The sequence below is a fragment of the Zootoca vivipara genome, chromosome 1 (assembly GCF_963506605.1).
Source record: "Zootoca vivipara chromosome 1, rZooViv1.1, whole genome shotgun sequence".
NCBI lineage: Eukaryota > Metazoa > Chordata > Lepidosauria > Squamata > Lacertidae > Zootoca > Zootoca vivipara.
Window position 1 is genome coordinate 14,357,292 of NC_083276.1, and position 18,674 is coordinate 14,375,965.

Genomic DNA, 18,674 nt, shown 5'->3' on the forward strand with positions numbered 1-18,674 from the left:
CCCCTGTGTTTTCCTCCCTCATGGTTTGGATTTATGGACTACTTAAAATGAGGTTGCATTTTAAATTTTAATATTGTATTTTAATCTGTATTTTAATTAATTATTTTCTTTTCTTTTATGCCTTATTGTAATTTTATTGGTGTTAGCCGCCCTGAGCCCAGTTTTGACTGGGAAGGGCGGGGTATAAATAAAAATTTATTTATTATTATTATTAGTGCCCGGACATTGAGGTCCAGCACCGAGGGCCTTCTGGTGGTTCCCTCGTTGCGAGAAGCCAAGTTGCAGGGAACTAGGCAGAGGGCCTTCTCGGTGGTGGCGCCTGCCCTGTGGAACGCCCTCCCAACAGATGTCAAAGAGGAAAACAACTACCAGACTTTTAGAAGACATCTGAAGGCAGCCCTGTTCAGGGAGGCTTTTAATGTTTAATAGATTATTGTATTTTATTTTTCTGTTGGAAGCCGCCCAGAGTTATTATTATTATTATTATAGTGTTGGAAGCTTCACACGAGACCAATGGAACCAGGATCTGAAGCAGCAAGGGGCTGGCAAGCCTTACCATGCTCTCCTATGTCCTTCACGATGTCCTGGGCCAGTTGCTCGGATTGAGTCCCAGTCTCAGATCCAGTCCTGTTGTCGACCAGTAGAATCTGGATGAACGAGGCTGAGCTACGTGGTATCGTTCCCAGGAAACTCTGCCGCTCACGCACCTTTGACACAGCCGCCTGAATTCCTGCATTCTTGGGCTTTGCAAAACACAAACAACACACGGAACACAGTCACCATGCCTGCTGTGGTGTGCCCAGTAGAATCTCTGTACAGTGGGACCTCAGTTTTTGAACAGCTTAGTTCATGGACAACTTGGAACCCAAACGCTGCAAAACCGGAAGTAGGTGTTCCAGTTTTTGAACCCTTTTTCGGAAGCCCAAATTCTACCCTTACCCATTGCCTTTCAGCAAAACAAATAATTGCAGTTGTAGAATACTACACTGCTTCTTGTCTTCTGTCTGAAAAGCAAGAAGCATGGCGGGTTGCCCTCATATCAAAAGCAGCTTTCATTCCCCAGCCGCTGCAGCAGGAGCTGGGAAACCTTTTCAGCTGAAGGGCTGCATTCCATCATGGACAACATTCTGGGGGCCACGTGCCAGAGGTGGGAAGAGTCAGGGGGAAAAGTGGGCAGAGAAACCAATGTAAGTTTTAATCTTTCTAAGGTAACCTAGTTTCTACATGCATTCGCACAACCCTCTTTATCCTCCATCAAGAAAGCAAGACCTGATCTGAGCTCAAGGACACATTCCAGCCAGGCAAAAACACTCGGGGAAAATTCAAGGCAAGGCTGGTGAGGGGTCTGGCCTGGAGAAAGAGGGTATGGCTAGTGAGGGTGTGGCCTGGGAAAGAGGTGTGGCCTGAGGGGAGAGGGTGTGGCCTGGGAAATATCCCCTATTATTATATCTGAGATGGATTCTCGATGTTTGCTAATTGCTTAACTTTAGCTATACAGTGGTGCCTCGCAAGACGAATTTAATTCGTTCCGCGAGTCAATTCGTTTTGCGAAAAATTCATCTTGCGAATTGCGGTTTCCCATAAGAATGCACTAAAATTTCTTTTTTTTTTTTGCCCATAGGAACGCATTAATTAAATTTCAATGCATTCCTATGGGAAACTGCGATTCGCAAGACGAATTTTTCGCAAAGTGAATTCGTCTTGCGAGTCACCATCAGATCGCAAGACGCATTCGTCTTGCGAAAAATTCGTCTTGCGGGGCATTCGTCTTGCGGGGTACCACTGTATTTTGACGCTGTTATAGGATGACAGTGTGACTTCCGTTGTATGTTTTGTCATTTCTGTGTCCTGAAGGTACTGTTGAAGGGTAATATGCAAAGCCAGTCAGAACCAACAATTGTGGGTCAGCTGGGGAAGTTAGCTGGACCCATATCAGCCAGGTGCAAATGACTCTGGCCTCCAAACTGTCTCTTCCCATTCTCAAGTTGTTGTTTTGTACTGATTCCTCCCCAGGTGGACTGAGAGCCTCCAGCCCCACTTAAACTATGTGCAGCTCTAGGAAAAGGAGCAACATACCAAATTGAGAAATGTGTGGAGTATTCTGTTCTGATACACCTCTATCTCAAAACCAGCAGAATATTCCAAGGAAATGATGGCTCCTGCAGTTATTTATATATATATAAAAAGAAGGCAAGAAAACATAACCACTGGTTTAACAATTGCTATGAACCGCCCACCTATAGGTGGCCATTCATAGCTCTAGCAGTCGAGTTGGTTGCTACAGGGTGGGGGGTGTTTTTAGATGACCCTGTGAATCCCAGAACAATCCTGCAATCCTTAATTGGCACTTCTAGACCGTTGGATACAGTAAGCCCGCCACTTACACAGGGGTTATATTCCGGGGATCGCACCTAAAGCCCAAATTGTGTATAGTCAAGAGACACATTGGGTTCAGTGGCAGGGGGGGTTGCCAAAGCCTCCCCCCCAAAATGTGTGCCCCTTTCAGCCCGATTTTTAATTATATTTCCCTCAAACGCGGAAAAACTGAATGTGCACAAGTTAAATGTGCGTAAGTTGCAAGCTTAAGCCCAGCAGAGGGCAGGGTTGAGGCTAACAGATAGTCAGGGGAAATACACATTCTGGCCAAATTCCCCCTCCCTTCCCCCCATCACTCTTTCTCTCGATGCAGCCATGATTAACCAACTCCCACCTTGTAGGTTTAGAATCCAAATCCACCCTCGTAAAGTTGAAGAAACTGCAAGAACCTTTTCTTTGTTACCAATGGGACTTCTGTGTTTTTGATGCGTGAATGTGGCAGAACAGGGGCTGGTGGGACTGGTAGCTCCACCTCTCAAGCTTCTAACTCTGCTGTATACGCCAATCTTGTTTTTAAAACCCAAGGTAGATTTCCTGGGTCCTGGAGTACCCTTGGCCCTGTAGCAGGTAGCATATCTCACTTGCTGCAGTTCTGAGCTCTTCTGCAATTCTCCTCTATACTCTACCTGATCTCTTGCAGGTGACACATTATGAGGAGCAGCTGTGAGGCGTGTCTGGATAAATCATAGAGTTGGAAGAGACCACAAGGGCCATCCAGCCCAACCCCCTGCCAAGCAGGAAACACCATCAAAGCATTCCTGACAGATGGCTGTCAAGCCTCTGCTTAAAGACCTCCAAAGAAGGAGACTCCACCACACTCCTTGGCAGCAAATTCCACTGTCGAACAGCTCTTACTGTCAGGAAGTTCTTCCTAATGTTTAGGTGGAATCTTCTTTCTTGTAGTTTGAATCCATTGCTCCGTGTCCGCTTCTCTGGAGCAGCAGAAAACAATCTTTCTCCCTCCTCCATATGACATCCTACATCATGTCAGGTGGTTGTTCTAGATACCCTTTTGCTCTCTCCAGAGCTCCCCACCTAAAGGCTGTATGGACTTGAGATCCATGCATGCATACTCTTCAGTCGCACATGTACCCCACATTTGTAGGGGTGGCCCTTCTTATACCAGCTATTTCTGCAAGACCATCCAAACAAATTGCCTACAAGGCCAGGCCACTGTCTTAGAAGCTATGCAGAAGTGGAGGACTCTGTAGCTCATATGTGATGAACATGCTTTGAAGGTCCCAGGGGCACTTCTACTGCATCTCCAGGTAAATGGATCAGGTGGGAGGTATTGGCAAAGTCCCGTGCCCAAGACAGATGGGCACAGGGTGGAAAAGAAGCAAGGGGCAGCCCAAGCTTCAGGCAGCTTCATGTGAGATGAATTAATGTGCAAGCAAAAGACCCCTGGCATCTCCTGCTGAGGCCGGGAGGGAGAGACCCCTCCCTGAAACCTGGAGAGCCACCGCCAATCAGGGCAGACAATTCTGAGCTAGATGGACTCAGTATCGGACACCTTCCTATGTCTCAATGTCTTCCGCCCCCACCCAGTGCAAAGCATGAGGCAGCTATAATGTGCCATTTTCATGGAAAGAGTCAATGCGGCTGCATCCGTTCTACAGGGACTCTGATCCATTTAATTTGCTGCTCTATCAATGCTAATGGGACTTGGCTTCCTCTCTGCCAGGGGCACCATTTTACAGACAGCTGGAGCAACTTGCATCGGCTTATTCTTTCCCCTTCACATCTCCACACTACTACTTCACAGATTAGGCCTGTCTTCCGACCACATCGTTGCTCCCTCTCCCAAATGCTAAATTCTGCGCAGACGGAACCTTCATGCTTAGATTGCTTAAACCAGGGGTGCGGAAACTCAGACTCGGGGGCCAAATGTGCCCCTCCAAGACTATTGGGACTCCAAACCACAACCCTTCTCTCCAGGCTTTGGCTCTCACAAACCCGACTTTGCACCTTCCTTCAATGTTTTTCCCTGGGTGGAATGTATCTTTGAACTCTGATAATGCCTCTTTCTTGCCTGCACAAAGGATAGAGAAGGTGTGTTGCAGAAACTAGCCTGCTGTACTACGTACAATGGTACCTTGGTACTCGAACAGCTTGGTTCCAGAACAAATCGTCTCCCAAACGCCGCAAACCTGGAAGTGAGTGTTCCGGTTTCCAAACGTTTTTCGGAAGCCAAACACTTCCACGGCTTCCGATCGAGTGCAAGAAGCCTTTGTTTTCGAAGCGTTTCAGGAGTCGAACAGACTCCTGGAACAGATTAAGTTTGAGAACCAAGGTACCACTGTATATTCATCACTCCATTTTGCTTCTGGCCCCATCCATCACTTGAATGTGGCTCCCCAAAAGTTACATATGGCTCTCTGGCTGAAAAAGATTCCCCATCCATGGCTTAAGAGTCAGTGCTTCCCCCCCCCCCAGCTGGAGCATGCCAGAATGCAGTTCTGGCGCCTCTCAAGAGGGTGCCATCGCAGGCCAATGCTCCCCCCCCACCTGCATCTTGCTTTTAAGTACGGTGGTACCTCTATTATGAATAACTCTACTTACGAATGTTTCTACTTACGAATGGAGCTCCGTCCGCCATCTTGGATGCAGTTTAGATAGGATTTTTTCTACTTACGAATTTTTAGATAGGGTTGCTTCTACTTACGAATTTTTTCTCCCAATGCATTCCTATGGGATTCGACTTACAAATTTTTTCGACTTACGGATGTGCGTTCGGAACACATTAAATTCGTAAGTAGAGGTACCATACTTCTGAGAAGCCCCAAACAAACATTTCAAGTCAAAATGGAAGCTGGTCAGCATGTGTGAGTCTACACTTTTTATATAGATCTGTGAGTCCACCTAGCTCCTAGCCCTGATAGGTCAAGCTACAAGGTGGGGTTATTTTATATTTCCTTTTCTTCAATCCATCTCTCATGTAGCGGTGGTAGGCTTTAAGCTTTGCAGCCAGGCCTCTATCGTTGCACACACACAGGTTTGTACAAGGGCCCTTACGATACGATATGCTAATCTTTATTGTCATTGTCCCATGCAGAACAACAAAACTGAGAATCTACATCAAACTTACAACAACCATCAGCCTACGATCCAAAAATGCATATCGACTCACTACCCACCCCACCTATACATACATACATACACCTATACATAACTAACCTAAGACTCTAATACCCCTCCTGATTTGCCCCCTAAAACTCTGATGCCCCACGACTGAATACAGACCCTCCCTCACAGACTGCCTTTCTCTGCATTTAAAACCAAAATCGCTCTTGGATAGAAGCTATTTCTCAGGCGGCTAGTCCTGGTCTTTATAACCCTATACCTCTTTCCACTGGTTGGACAGTGTTCTCGAAGCTACGAACATGTTTGACCAAACTGCGGGAGGCAGTGGAAGACAGGAGTGCCTGGCGTGCTATGGTCCATGGGGTCACGAAGAGTCGGACACGACTAAACGACTAAACAACAACAACAACCTCTTTCCGAGGTGCACACTATCCTGCACAATAATCTGCAGCTTTCTTATAGCACCTGGAGGCATAGATTTGATCCAAAGTGGGAAGAGTGCACCCAATTATCTTCTCCGCGGTCTTTACGACCTTGGACAGCATTGTTCTTTCCCCAGCCGTGCAACTCCCAAACCACACACACACAGACCATAGGTTAATACACTTTCTACAGTACAGTGGTAAAATGCCATCAGCAGGTCCTTTGAGAGATTGTTTTTCCAGAGGATTCCGAGCTGCTCTAGCCATCCTCCTGAATCTCGGAGGCGGCGGAGGTGCATTGATTTGACCTGCACCAGAACCAGGGGTGACTCCCCCCCCCAAAAAAAAACCAGCTAGAGGACAGCATGCCATGGTGTTTTTTTTTAATGGGGGGGGGAAAGCACTGCTTATAGTCATGCAAAATCCCCTCTTTTTATGATGTTAGCTGCTCTGAGCCCGGCTTTGGCCGGGGAGGGCAGGGTACGAATTAAATTTTATTATTATTATTAAAAACAAGGTGCAAACTTAGCACAAAAAGGTCCGCTTGCCAGCCACTTATAGGTTTGCGTAAACCTAGATTTTCCTGGCGTAGAACTGATGGTTGTGGGGGTTTCAAGAGGAGCAGCCAGCCATGTCTTCACCCAGGAGGAACTACAGTGGCAGGCCACTGAACTTCATGTTCTCCGTGGTTCTGTATTAGTTTATTGGTTTTTCCCTGGTGGAGAAAAAAGCGGCTTCTGGATTTTTATTTTATTTTAATTGCTTTAAAAGACTCTCCTAAGCAGCATATGGTGGCACCCTAAAGCATTCAGTTTTCATATGGTAATTAGGGACACTGTACAGAAAACCTCCACGTTTGCCTGCCAGGTAAACTAACAGATGAAAACCACGAGGAAGAAGAGCAAGAAATGGAACTAACCTGTCGGGTATATATGTCTCATGTTTAAATCGCATTTCAATTTAGGTCCAGTACAGTTGCCTTTAGTTAGCCTCACTTCCAGCTGTAGGTAGGAATGTGTTCCTAGCAATAAACAGGGGCCGAAATAATTTGGTAATTCGCGATCTTTTGCTTTTGTGTTCAGGGCTGAGATAATTACGGTATAGGCAATGAGCTATAGACAATGCAGCAGGGGCTTTGGGCGATCTTGTCTGATCTCCACGCTGTGATAAACTTCCACCTGCTGATTTCAGGCTGTTGCTGACAGCGCAAAAGCAGCCCAAGATCGGTTCCCCCCTGGCCACTTAGCAACTCTAGGTTTAAGATGAAGCACTGTCTGTCATGACCCAGCCTACCAGACTTCGGACTCTGCTACATTAGCAAAGAAAAAACACTTTACATGCATTCTTTATGCATTCTAACACTGTGACACCAGATGGCGCTGTAGAGTCCCGTTTTTGCTTACCCGATTTCTCATACAAAATTTGCAATGCATTTAACTGAAACACTTCTTTCATGTGTCTAGATCCAGCCTTGGATTACCAGGACCTGGGCACTGCCTCAGCAGGAGAGAGGGCAGGTAGATCTATGATAAAATCCTCAACCTGCTTTTGGACTACAACTCCCATCAGCCCCGGCTAATGGTCAGGAGTGATGGGAATTGTAGTCCAAAACCAGGTTGAGGATTTTATCATAGATATGAGGCAAAGTCACTGTTTCCTCACTTCCTGGACTTAAGTTTCCCCCCCCCCCCAGGTTTCTCTACATTAAACTCACTTGAGGAGTACTGGAGAGAACTGAGTTCGAAACCTCACTCAGCTACGGAGCTGACTAATTGGGTGATTTGGGGCAAGTCATCATATCTCAACCGAATGTACCCCACAGACTTGTTGCTGAAAGGAAAAGAGGAAAAGGACCATGTGTGGTGCCCAGGATTCTTTGGAGAAAGAGTAGGATATAGATAAATGTTGAGAAATAGCCTTTATCTCTCGCCCTCGCCTAGATCACAAAATTGTTCCTTAGGAAAAATGAGATAATCCTGTGAATGTCAGGCTGGGGCTCTTAAGAAGAAGAAGACAGAAATGCATCCGACAAATAAACTGACTTCCCATGCAGTTTGAGCTCCCATTGGAGAAATTTCAAGAAGCTACCATATGATGGATGGTTGTCTAATGTGAAAAGAGCAGAGTGTTATGTAATGGACTGAGTATCAGAATGGGAGAAATCTAGGATCACATCTCCATTAAAAGCTGATAAATTCACAGTGTTACGGGCTGCTTGTGTGTGTTTAAAATATGCCATTCTGTCATGACATCTTGGGAGGGTGGGTAAGATGCAGAGCTACTTAACCATTATTTTATTGCAAGATGTTTGCTGAAATTTCAAATTCAAGTTGCAATGCTATCCACACTTAGTTGGGTGTAAGCCCCACTGCATACAGTGGGTCTTACTACTGAGTAAACAGGGATAGGATTGCATTATTAACTAATCCCCCCCCCAATATTTTCATTTATAAGTCCTCCTGAGTTAACTATTGATGAGACCCCAGGTATGTACATAGATGGGGACCCAGGAAAGATGCTGAGAAGAGAGAGGTGGTTGGGTACCAACTGGGTAGCCATCTATGAAATGTGCCTGCACACAGACAAAGAGAGATCATATTCTGAAGCAGGGATGGAGAACCAGTAGCCTGCCAGATGTTGCTGGACTACAAAGCCAACTTTTTATTTTGTTTTATGTTTTTTCTCATCGATGTTCTGTAATGTGTTTTTAATGTATACACCACTCTGGGATCTCCTGATAAAGGGTAGTATATAAACTGAATTATTATTATTAGTGATAGTGATCGTGATTAGGGTCCCCTAGCTCCGCTCCCTTCTTTCTTAAAATAAAAAAATAAAAATCTCTCACCTTGTGTCAATCTTCAAAAGCAACATTTGGAACTGTTCAAAATGTTGAACAGGCTTAGGGAGCTGGGTATGTTTAGCCTGGAGAAGAGAAGGTTAAGGGGTGATATGATAGCCATGTTCAAATATATGAAAGGATGTCATGTGGAGGAGGGAGAAAGATTGTTTTCTGCCGCTCCAGAGAAGCGGACACGGAGCAATGGATTCAAACTTCAAGAAAGAAGATTCCACCTAAACATTAGGAAGAACTTCCTGACAGTAAGAGCTGTTCGGCAGTGGAATTTGCTACCAAGGAATGTGGTGGAGTCTCCTTCTTTGGAGGTCTTTAAGCAGAGGCTTGACAGGCATATGTCAGGAATGCTTTGATGGTGTTTCCTGGTTGGCAGGGGGTTGGACTGGATGACCCTTGTGGTCTCTTCCAACTCTATGATTCTATGAAATGTGAAAAGTGTGAACTTACGTTGAATTTCAACACATAGCATTGTTCCAACATTACTTTTGAAGCAGTACACATATCGGCATGAAGGGCTAATCTACACTTAGCTTCCCTCTGCTCTTTCCAGGCACAGTCTACAGTTTAAAGCTCTGTGTCCGAACACCATTCCTCCCCCCCCCTCGTTTGCTCCAAAGCTTTCCCTACACAAATCTGCTCTTTAAACCTCTGTTGGAGCAAAGGTCAATCTGCAGAAAACCCAAATTGGCCTTTGCTCCGATTCAGCTTTGAAGAGCGGATTTGCATAGGGAAAGCTTGGGGTGGGGTGGGGGAAACTCACTCAGACACGGAGCGTTAAAGCACAGACCTCTGCCTAGAAAGACTGGGGCAAAAAAGGGTAAATGTAGAAAAGCCCTGAGATAGGAACATGGGAATCTGCCTTATATCATAGAACAGGCATCCCCAAACTTTGGCCCTCCAGATGTTTTGGCCTACAACTCCCACGACCCCTAGCTAACAGGACCAGTGGTCAGGGAAGATGGGAATTGTAGTCCAAAACATCTGGAGGGCCGAAGTTTGGGGGTGCCTGTCATAGAATCATAGAGTTGGAAAGCGCCCTGAATATCTAGTCCAGACATGTTCAACCTGTTGACCATGATCGACAGGTAGATCCCTGGCATGATCTTGGTCGATCACAGGTATTAAATGAAGAGGGCTAGGAATATCTCCGCCTCCACCCCAAAAGAAGCTTAACTCTGGGCAATCCTCCCTGCCCAAAAAGAGCTCAACAACTCTTGGTAATCTCCCCCCGCTTCCATTTAGCCATTACCTTCCCCACCCACCCCACGCACGCTCCTCCTCTCTCTAATGCGTAGATCATTATCAGTTTTTTAAATACTTGGAGTAGATCACAGTCTCTTGGGAGTTGGACATACCTGATCTAGTCCAACCCTCTGCAATGCAGGAATATGCAGCTGTCCCGTATGGGGTTCGAACCTGCAACCTTGGCATTATCACCACCGTGCTCTAACCAGCTGAGCTATCCAGGCTGACCTCAGTATTGTGTCAGAGACCACTGGCTCATCTACCTTAGAGTTATTGACTGGCAGTGACTCTCTCGGAGTCTAAGGCAGGAGATGTCAAGGCCTGAACCCGGGGCCTTTTACATTCACAATACAATATACAGTACGCTCTATTTCCCAGATCATTCTTGCAGTTGCACCTGTTGGCAGAGCGAATTGCAGGCGAACTGATTTGCTCCTCTGTCCTGTAAACAGCTATAACAGAGCTGGTCTTCACTTACCGCACATTTCACAGCAATGGCCAATGGGCTTTAGGGGGTCCTTGCACATCACCTGTGGACATTGATTCCCAGACTTCTGGAGCAAGGCAGCACAGATTCTGTCGTGGTCCTTTAACAAGAGCAGGTAGGTTACTCAGTGAAGAAAAAGGTTTCAGCCTGCACAAATGAACTGGTTTCCAGAGATCTCCAATGCAGATACTTAGGTGCTGCAAACAAAGACCATTATACCCTGTGCTTTTTCCCCAGTCAGATTTCTCCAAGATCCCTACACCTTCCTTTACCGGTTATGCAGAAAAAGAGCCCCGGAAGACTTCACTGGCTGCACTGATCCTTATATCTCTGCGAAGTATTCTCAGTGAATCAGCTTCAATAGTCTAGCAGTATATAACTGTGCTCATGTGGGTTTGCAATAGGCCAGACTCCTTCAAACTCCTCTCTTGAAGTCTCTTGATAACAGATCCTAATGCCTCAGAGAATGCCAGTGGCCAAGAACTTACTGCAACATTTCCACATTCGCAGCCCGATTTGTCTGGGCACCTGGTGTTCGACAGCTGGAATGCCCCTTCTCCATGGAACTGTAGCTTTGCAGAGGAGCTCTGCATATACTCTGCCAGGGTGTTGTCACTGGTGAACTTCTAGTTCCAGTTCAGGAGAAAGTGGCGGCGATGGGGAGGCAGGGGGGAAACAAAACTCAGAAATCAACAGTTCCCTCAAGAAAAATCACAAACAACATGGTCAGATTAAAAGTACGACTGTTTTTATGTCTAAGCATTGTAAACTGCTGTGATTCTGAAATAGCAACCAGCTGCTATTGAAAGGGAAGACCTTGGATAAGCACTGAAACAACAGTGAGGGATAAGGCTTGATTCATGCAAATCAGGCCACTTGAAATTGAGAGTGTGCATGAACACAAGGAGGCTTTCCTTTTATGAAGGCTGCTTGACACGGTGATGTCGCTTTATCACAGTGCCAGAGAAAATGATGATTCAGACCACCAATGTGCTTAATACAGAGGTGGCTAACTTGCCATAGCTGTCAAGTTCTCCCTTATTTAAAGGGAAATTCCCTTATGCTGAATAGGCTTCCTCGCGAGAAAGGAGAAACTTGCAGTTTGAGGTCTCGATAATAAACATTTTTTTCTGACCTTCCAAGACCACACCAGAGGATGTGTATCTCTGTGTGTGCATATATGTGTTTCTGCTTGCATGTGTGCATGCAAGAACAGAAGTAGTTTTTGGCAGTGTGTGGGTATGCAGCTGAAGAGTGTTCTTTTCAAATCTGGTAAGGCTTCAGCAAGGAGGCATGAGGACTCTGACTAGGTCCTAGAGGCTTCCTGCCTCCTCCCCCCAAACCGGGCAAGTGATTACCTGGGAAAGAGAAGGGAGGGCTTTAGGACCCTTCAGTAGTGAAGACAATGCCCTCCCCCAGAGCATCCTAGCTTAGGTGGGATGGGGAGGTGGGCTGCTGCTTTAATCTACTTAGCAGTAGGGCCATACCTGTTCCCCTCCCCAGGCGATCCACAGTGAATCTGGAGGAAGCTGCCCCTTTCCACTCGGAATCTTTTATTATTTTTGGAATCGCAAAACAGAAAATGGTGATGCAGCCATGGTTTCATCTCACAACTGCCCTGTTTTACCTGCCCCGTGACTGAAATGCTCCTGAGCCGTATTGCCTGATCAGACGACTCGATGTTCACACGGAAGGACGTTTCGGGAGGAAAGATAACGTCATCATACTGGCACGGGACTCTTTCTTCATCCACAGAGAAGATGTGTTTGCCTTGTTCGAGGTTGTCCAATGAGGTTGCAGCACGCCACAGGGTGGGGTCATACCACTGGAAATTGTCTGCACTGGCAAAGGTGACTTCTGAAGCTAATAGGAGGGGGGGGGAGGGAGAAGCTTGTGGAGTCTGTTCTGCTTCACTGATATTTATTGTTTTTATTTGTTTATAATTAATGCTAAGATTTCTTTTTTAAAGCATGGCAAGTGCACGAGGTAAACTCGCCAATCTGCATGGCCAGCCGCTGCACATGGACGACTTCTGATCTTCATAATTAAAAATAAATGAGAACAAGGACCCTAGGAATCACCCATGCCATATTGACATTGTAAATTGCAGAACAGAACCTCTAATACCAAAGCTTACAAATCCATAGAAATTCCGATCATCTGAGCTTTCATTACAAAGATAGCGCATTTCTAACTTATTTCAAATATTTCAGTATTCCTTTTTGTTCTCCATTGAATTCTCCGGCACCCCCCTCAAAAAAATATCTTTTTGTTGCTTGGCCTTACATAATATGGAGGGGAAGTCTACAATCATGGGTGCCACACTTTAAGGGGGACATTGACAAACTGAAGTATTCCAAGAGGACAGTAACCAGGATTTTGAGGGTTGTGGAAATCAAGTCGCTAAGAGAGCAGGTTGAATGAGAATGTCTTGCCTGGAGACAAGAAGGCGAAAAGGAGACATAATAGCAGTCTTCAAATTATCTGAAGAAGGTGGAGCAGACTTGTTTCTCTATGGCTCCAATGAACAGGCCTAGAACAATAAGGGAAAGGTCATAGCTCAGTGGTAGAGCATCTGCTTCCATGCAGGAGGTCCCAGACTCAACCCCCAGTATCTAAAGGCAGGGCTGGGAATGTCCACTACCGGAAAACTCAGAGAGCTTCAGTCAACCAGTATAGACCAGTGGATGGGCCAATGGTCTGACAGCTTTCTGTGTTCCAAAGGATGGAAACTGCAAGGAACCAGACTTTGCCTGGACATCAGGAAAAATGTTAAGAGCTGTGGAACAGGCTGTCATGGAAGACATCGGCCTCTCCTGGTGGTATTTAAGAAGTTCCTGGACAGTCATCGGCCAGGGATGCTGCAGTTGAAGATCCCGCCCTGTACAAGGGTTTGGACTAGATCATTGGTTTTCAAGTTGGTGGTTCAGGACCCACTAGTGGGTCACAGCTTGATCCAAGATGGGTTGTGTGAGGGGGAAAGAGTACAGAAACCCCCCCCCCCCATCCTGAGGAGTAGTTCCTCCACCAGCAGTGGAGCCAGCGGGGAGGGGGAAGAGTCCAGTGGGGAAGGAGGAAGTAGGGAACAGGGCTCTGGCAGGATAGCAGAGCCGCTGCTACACGTGGGAGAGGAAGAGAGAGCGGGGGGGGAGGGGGAGAAGGAAAACATGGAAAGGAGACCCTTTTCCCCTCTGGTTCCGGAATTACGCAGGAGGAAACGCGGAAGGAGATTTGGGATGCCCAGACTCTTATGTTGGAAGAAAACGCGGGAAGCGCCATTCCAGGGTTCTGGGTCAGACTGAGAACATGTACCCTGTACAGCTCTAGCACTGTAAATAGCCTGCACACAATAAAAGCATGAAAAGGCAACGGTCTGGAGAGTCGTTACTTTAGAGTAGTCGCAGCGCACCATCTGTGACAGGTTGCAACAGGAGCACTGCCACCATGCAAATATATGGTAGGTCCCTAAATGCATGTTTGGTTTGAAGGTGAGTCATGGGTCAGAAGAGGTTGAAGATACCTGGACTAGATGACCCTGAAGGTCCCTTCCAACTTGACAATGTTATGATTATCTGTGCAAAGGTGGAGATGTCACTCCAGATGCTTCCTTCTCCCACACTCCCTCCATCTTCCCCCTCTCCCTTCCTTGTGAGAATGCACACAATGGGGGCTGAGGTCCATCCCTGTCTTGTTCCCAAGAAAGTTCAGTCTTGCTTCCCCTCCGGCCAATCTTAAGAGGAAGCAAGGCGAATTAGCTGCACCTTTGATCTAGGTGAGAGCCCACAGCTGGTTACTGTGGCTTCATACATATCAGCCATCTAAAGCACATGGCTACTCCCCCAAAGAATTCTGGGAACTGTAGTTTGTTAAGGGCACTGGGAATTATTGCTCTCTGTGTGGGATAGACACTTCCCAGGGTTCTTTGGAGAAAGTGATGTGCGTTGAATGCATGGTGCGTATGCAGCCCGGATTGAATCATAGAATCATAGAGTTGGAAGAGACCACAAGGGCCATCCAGTCCAACCTCCTGCCAAGCAGGAAACACCATCAAAGCATTCTTGACATATGCCTGTCAAGCCTCTGCTTAAAGACCTCCAAAGAAGGAGACTCCACCACACTCCTTGGTAGCAAATTCCACTGCTGAACAGCTCTTACTGTCAGGAAGTTCTTCCTAAGGTTTAGGTGGAATCTTCTTTCTTGTAGTTTGAATCCATTGCTCCGTGTCCACTTCTCTGGAGCAGCAGAAAACAACCTTTCTCCCTCCTCTATATGACATCCTTTTATATATTTGAACATGGCTATCATATCACCCCTTAACCTTCTCTTCTCCAGGCTAAACATACCCAGCTCCCTAAGCTGTTCCTCATAAGGCATTGTTTCCAGGCCTTTGACCATTTCGGTTGCCCTCTTCTGGACACGTTCCAGCTTCTCAGTATCCTTCTTGAACTGTGGTGCCCAGAACTGGATTGGTGTGGTGTGATCCAGTAGCTTAGCTCTCAGTCGGTAGAGCATGAGACTCTCGGCCTCAGGGATGTGGGTTCGAGCCCCACCTTGGGCAAAAGATTCCTGCATTGCAGGGTGTTGGACTAGATGACCCTCGTGGTCAATTCCAACTCTACAGTTCTATGATTCCACGCAGCTATCCTCTGGTTTATTATCCCAGACGTATTACAAGAGCACTGCACAGTTCTTATGGAAGTCGCTGGAGAGCATCTTCCACAAACATCAAGTGTGAGTAATCCCGGGGAAAGCCGTGGGGAATAACCGGAACGACTTTATTAGCAATGTATCAGCCACTGGTCCCCCCTGCTGCCGCCGCTGCCACCCCAGACCCAGCTCTCTGCAAGCGCAATTGTAAACATGCCATGCACGAACTATATCCCATAGTTCCTCTGCTGGGGAATTTAATATGAAAATAAACAATACACAAGGGCAGCTGTACACAGTGTATTTGCCGAGGTTCATATTTAATTCATTAACAACTTTCTTCCCGTTCAATATTAACGAAGCTGTCACAGATTTGCGCATAACGCAGCACGCCCGTAAGAACGAAAGACACCAAGGGCCTTGGTGTAGAATTGAGGTCTGACTTCTGGTCTGCTTGGATGGCATGAGGCAGATATCTGCAGATAAAACCTCAGCTTCGGTCTCAATACAATAGAGCTCCATACATGCACATCTCCCTGTGTGGAGCTCTGTCTGCAGCATGCAGTTCCATCTGCACATGACGAGGAGATGCGGTGAAGGGGATTCCCAGTTCACTTCAGCTGCTCTTCATGGGCCACCCCATTCCGTGCGCCGTAAGCACGGCCGGATTTAGGTTGGATGAGGCCCTAAGCTACTGAAGGTAATGGGGCCCTGTATATGTCCAGCTGTCCTTTGTCAACAACAAATGGTCGCTGTTTTTTGTGTTGAATATATGCCATATGGTAATTTATGGACCTAATAGGTATCTAAAGCCATTTGCACATGCAGAATGTAAAGGTAAAGGTGCCCCTGACCATCAGGTCCAGTCGTGTCCGACTCTGGGGTTGCGGCGCTCATCTCGCTCTATAGGCCAAGGGAGCCGGCGTTTGTCCGCAGACAGCTTCCGGGTCATGTGGCCAGCATGACAAAGCTGCTTCTGGCGAACCAGAGCAGCGCACGGAAACGCCGTTTACCTTCCCGCTGGAGCGGTCCCTATTTATCTACTTGCACTTGGATGTGCTTTCGAACTGCTAGGTGGGCAGGAGCTGGGACCGAGCAACGGGAGCTCACCCCGTTGCAGGGATTCGAACCGCCGACCTTCTGATCAGCAAGCCCTAGACTCTGTGGTTTAACCCACAGCGCCACCTGGGTCCCATATGCAGAATGTAGGCACCCAATATATAGAAATGAGTGAATGATCGTCTTCCAAAGCAACTACGGTGCTCTATTCCGAACTTTAAAATGGAAAGCGTAATGCCGGTGGTCAACAAAAGAGGTTTAAAGACTGTCTCAAGGCAAATCTAAAAAATGTCGTTCGTGACTGGATCTAATGGTCAGGGGTCCCTTTACCTTTACCTATGCTTGTACTAGACTTAATGGAAAGACAAACAATGAGCGTGATCCCACTGAGAATACCCCCCCCCCCGTAAACTGCACCGAAATGAGTGCAACTCCGGCAAGAGCAAAGCACCTCATTTCAATGGGAACCTCTACGGGGACAGCCCTGGAGGAACGCCTGCAGCCAATGCTTATCATTTCCTCCTCCTCCTCCTCCTCCTCCTCCTCCTCCTCCTCCTCCTCCTCCTCCTCCTCCTCCTCCTCCTCCTCCTCCTCCTCCTCCTCCTCTCTCTCTCTCTCTCTCTCTCTCTCTCTCTCTCTCTCTCTCTCTCTCTCTCTCTCTCTCTCTCTCTCTCTCCACCCCCCAATTATGAAAAGGAAAGCTCTGACTGTAGTTTCAAAACTTTGGGGGAGGGGGCTCCAGGGGGAAGTTAATTATGACTGGGAGAATGACTCGTGAGCACCAGCGTAACGGAGGCATATTCTCTCTGCGCTTAAATTTGCATGACTAATGAACGGTAGATTGAGCACAATACCTGTCTCACATCCTGGATCAAAGCTGCCGTCGAAGGCTGCAAACCCAGCACCAGGGGCCAGGATGAATTCTCCATTCAGTGGGATGTACTGAAAAAAACAAACAAAAGGAAGAAATGTTGCAAGGCGTCTTGGGACTCTGCTCTGCATGAGCCAGCCTCATAATTGAGTGGCGTTAACAACATTCATACAAGGCTCCTCTCTATAAATCCTTTCCATACTGGATGAGTTTTAATAATATAGGGCTGTACCCAGAATCCTCTGTCCGCTAGCCCAAGGGCTATTGGCTCAGTGGACGAGCAAATTTGCTTATTGGACAATGAAGGAATCCAACACAGCTTCTGTGGTAGCAGAAACCTATTACACAACTGATTGCGCTCTCTGTTGCACAGCAAAGTTAAACTGCTTGCACATTCTCTTGCGCAACAACGTTCCCTGGAGCAAAACATTTCATGCACCGCTAAGTGACTTCAGCTTGGTACTACCTTGGGTGCAACCCATAGATTCATGGATTGATTCATTCCCAACTGCCACCCCGCGTAGTCTGAAGTGCAGTAGAGTCCCATGCCAAACCAGAAGACTCAAAGTCTGCACAAATATGATGTTGATTTTTACTGTCTGGGTGTCAGAGGGCACACCCACACTTAGAAAGCATGAGCCCAAGAGGTTTTCTTTCTTTCTTTTTTACCATTTAAAAAACAAGTTTATTGATCAATTTAAAACTTAACATAAAACAAATGCATATATGGTAACGGTACAACTCAAATACATCAAATCTTACAAATCATAAACATTGCCTATATCTATGCAGATAAAAGCCCCCTTCCCCCCTCCCTGCTCCCACCCCTCTCCGCCTTTTTTCCTGCCATCTTCCCTATCCTCTTCTCTCCCTCCCACCTGTTACCCTCGTTCCTGGGTCCAAGAGGTTTTCTGCTGGTTCTGTGCTTTCTAGACACAGGTCCAAGAGGATTTTCGTTTGCCCTGCCACATTCCCCAGGAAAACATACTCTTTACTGCTAAACAGGAGCAACCATCAAGTTGCAGAAAACCCGATGGACGTTTCCTGCGATTCAGCAGTAAAGAACAGGTTTTCCCAGGAGAAAGCAGTAGGACATGTGCTCCCTCCTCTCCTGTTGTGCTGAGATCCTCTCCTTTCTATTAGGGAGCAAAAGGCAGGTTGTTATTGCTTTGCAAACCAGCTCAGTGATGAAGCATATCCAGTGCATGCAGAAGTTCAAGGCCTAGCATCTCCAGTTCAAAGAATAAGATCGCAGGTGGTAGAAAAAACATTTGCCTAAGACCCCTTCCTATCAGGGTAGGCAATCCCCAACTGGATAGAAAAACTATCTGCTTTGGTGGAAGGCAGTTTCTAGACAGATTTGGACTGGGTCACTGAGGGCCAGGGTCGTTCATGTAGCGCCAAACTGTGATTTGTCACAATGTCTGAATCAAGCCAGTATTTCTCCAAAGGTCAGAGTCAGACCCAGTGCTACCACAACTGCACTGTAAAATTTCAAAAACCATAATAGGGCAAGACCTTGATTAAGCCGGTCAAAAGTCTCAGAAAATAGCACACCAACTTGCTTGCACGCTATTTTGTGACATTTTGTGACATTTTTTGTGCACACTATTTTGTGACATTTTG

The 18,674-nt window shown here is 46.7% G+C and overlaps 1 protein-coding gene across 1 annotated transcript in view; it reads right to left on the reverse strand.

Annotated features, from left to right (window-relative positions):
* The window catches only part of AMN (amnion associated transmembrane protein), a 66,740-nt gene that overhangs the window by 10,130 nt on the left and 37,936 nt on the right, over positions 1–18,674 (reverse strand). The window contains exons 4-9 of the mRNA XM_035105539.2: positions 17,032–17,119; positions 12,099–12,334; positions 10,960–11,097; positions 10,463–10,571; positions 2,077–2,159; positions 557–743 (exon numbers count right to left, since the gene is read on the reverse strand). Of these exons, the coding sequence (XP_034961430.2) occupies positions 557–743; positions 2,077–2,159; positions 10,463–10,571; positions 10,960–11,097; positions 12,099–12,334; positions 17,032–17,119 (841 nt within the window). The remainder of the gene's footprint in view (positions 1–556; positions 744–2,076; positions 2,160–10,462; positions 10,572–10,959; positions 11,098–12,098; positions 12,335–17,031; positions 17,120–18,674) is intronic.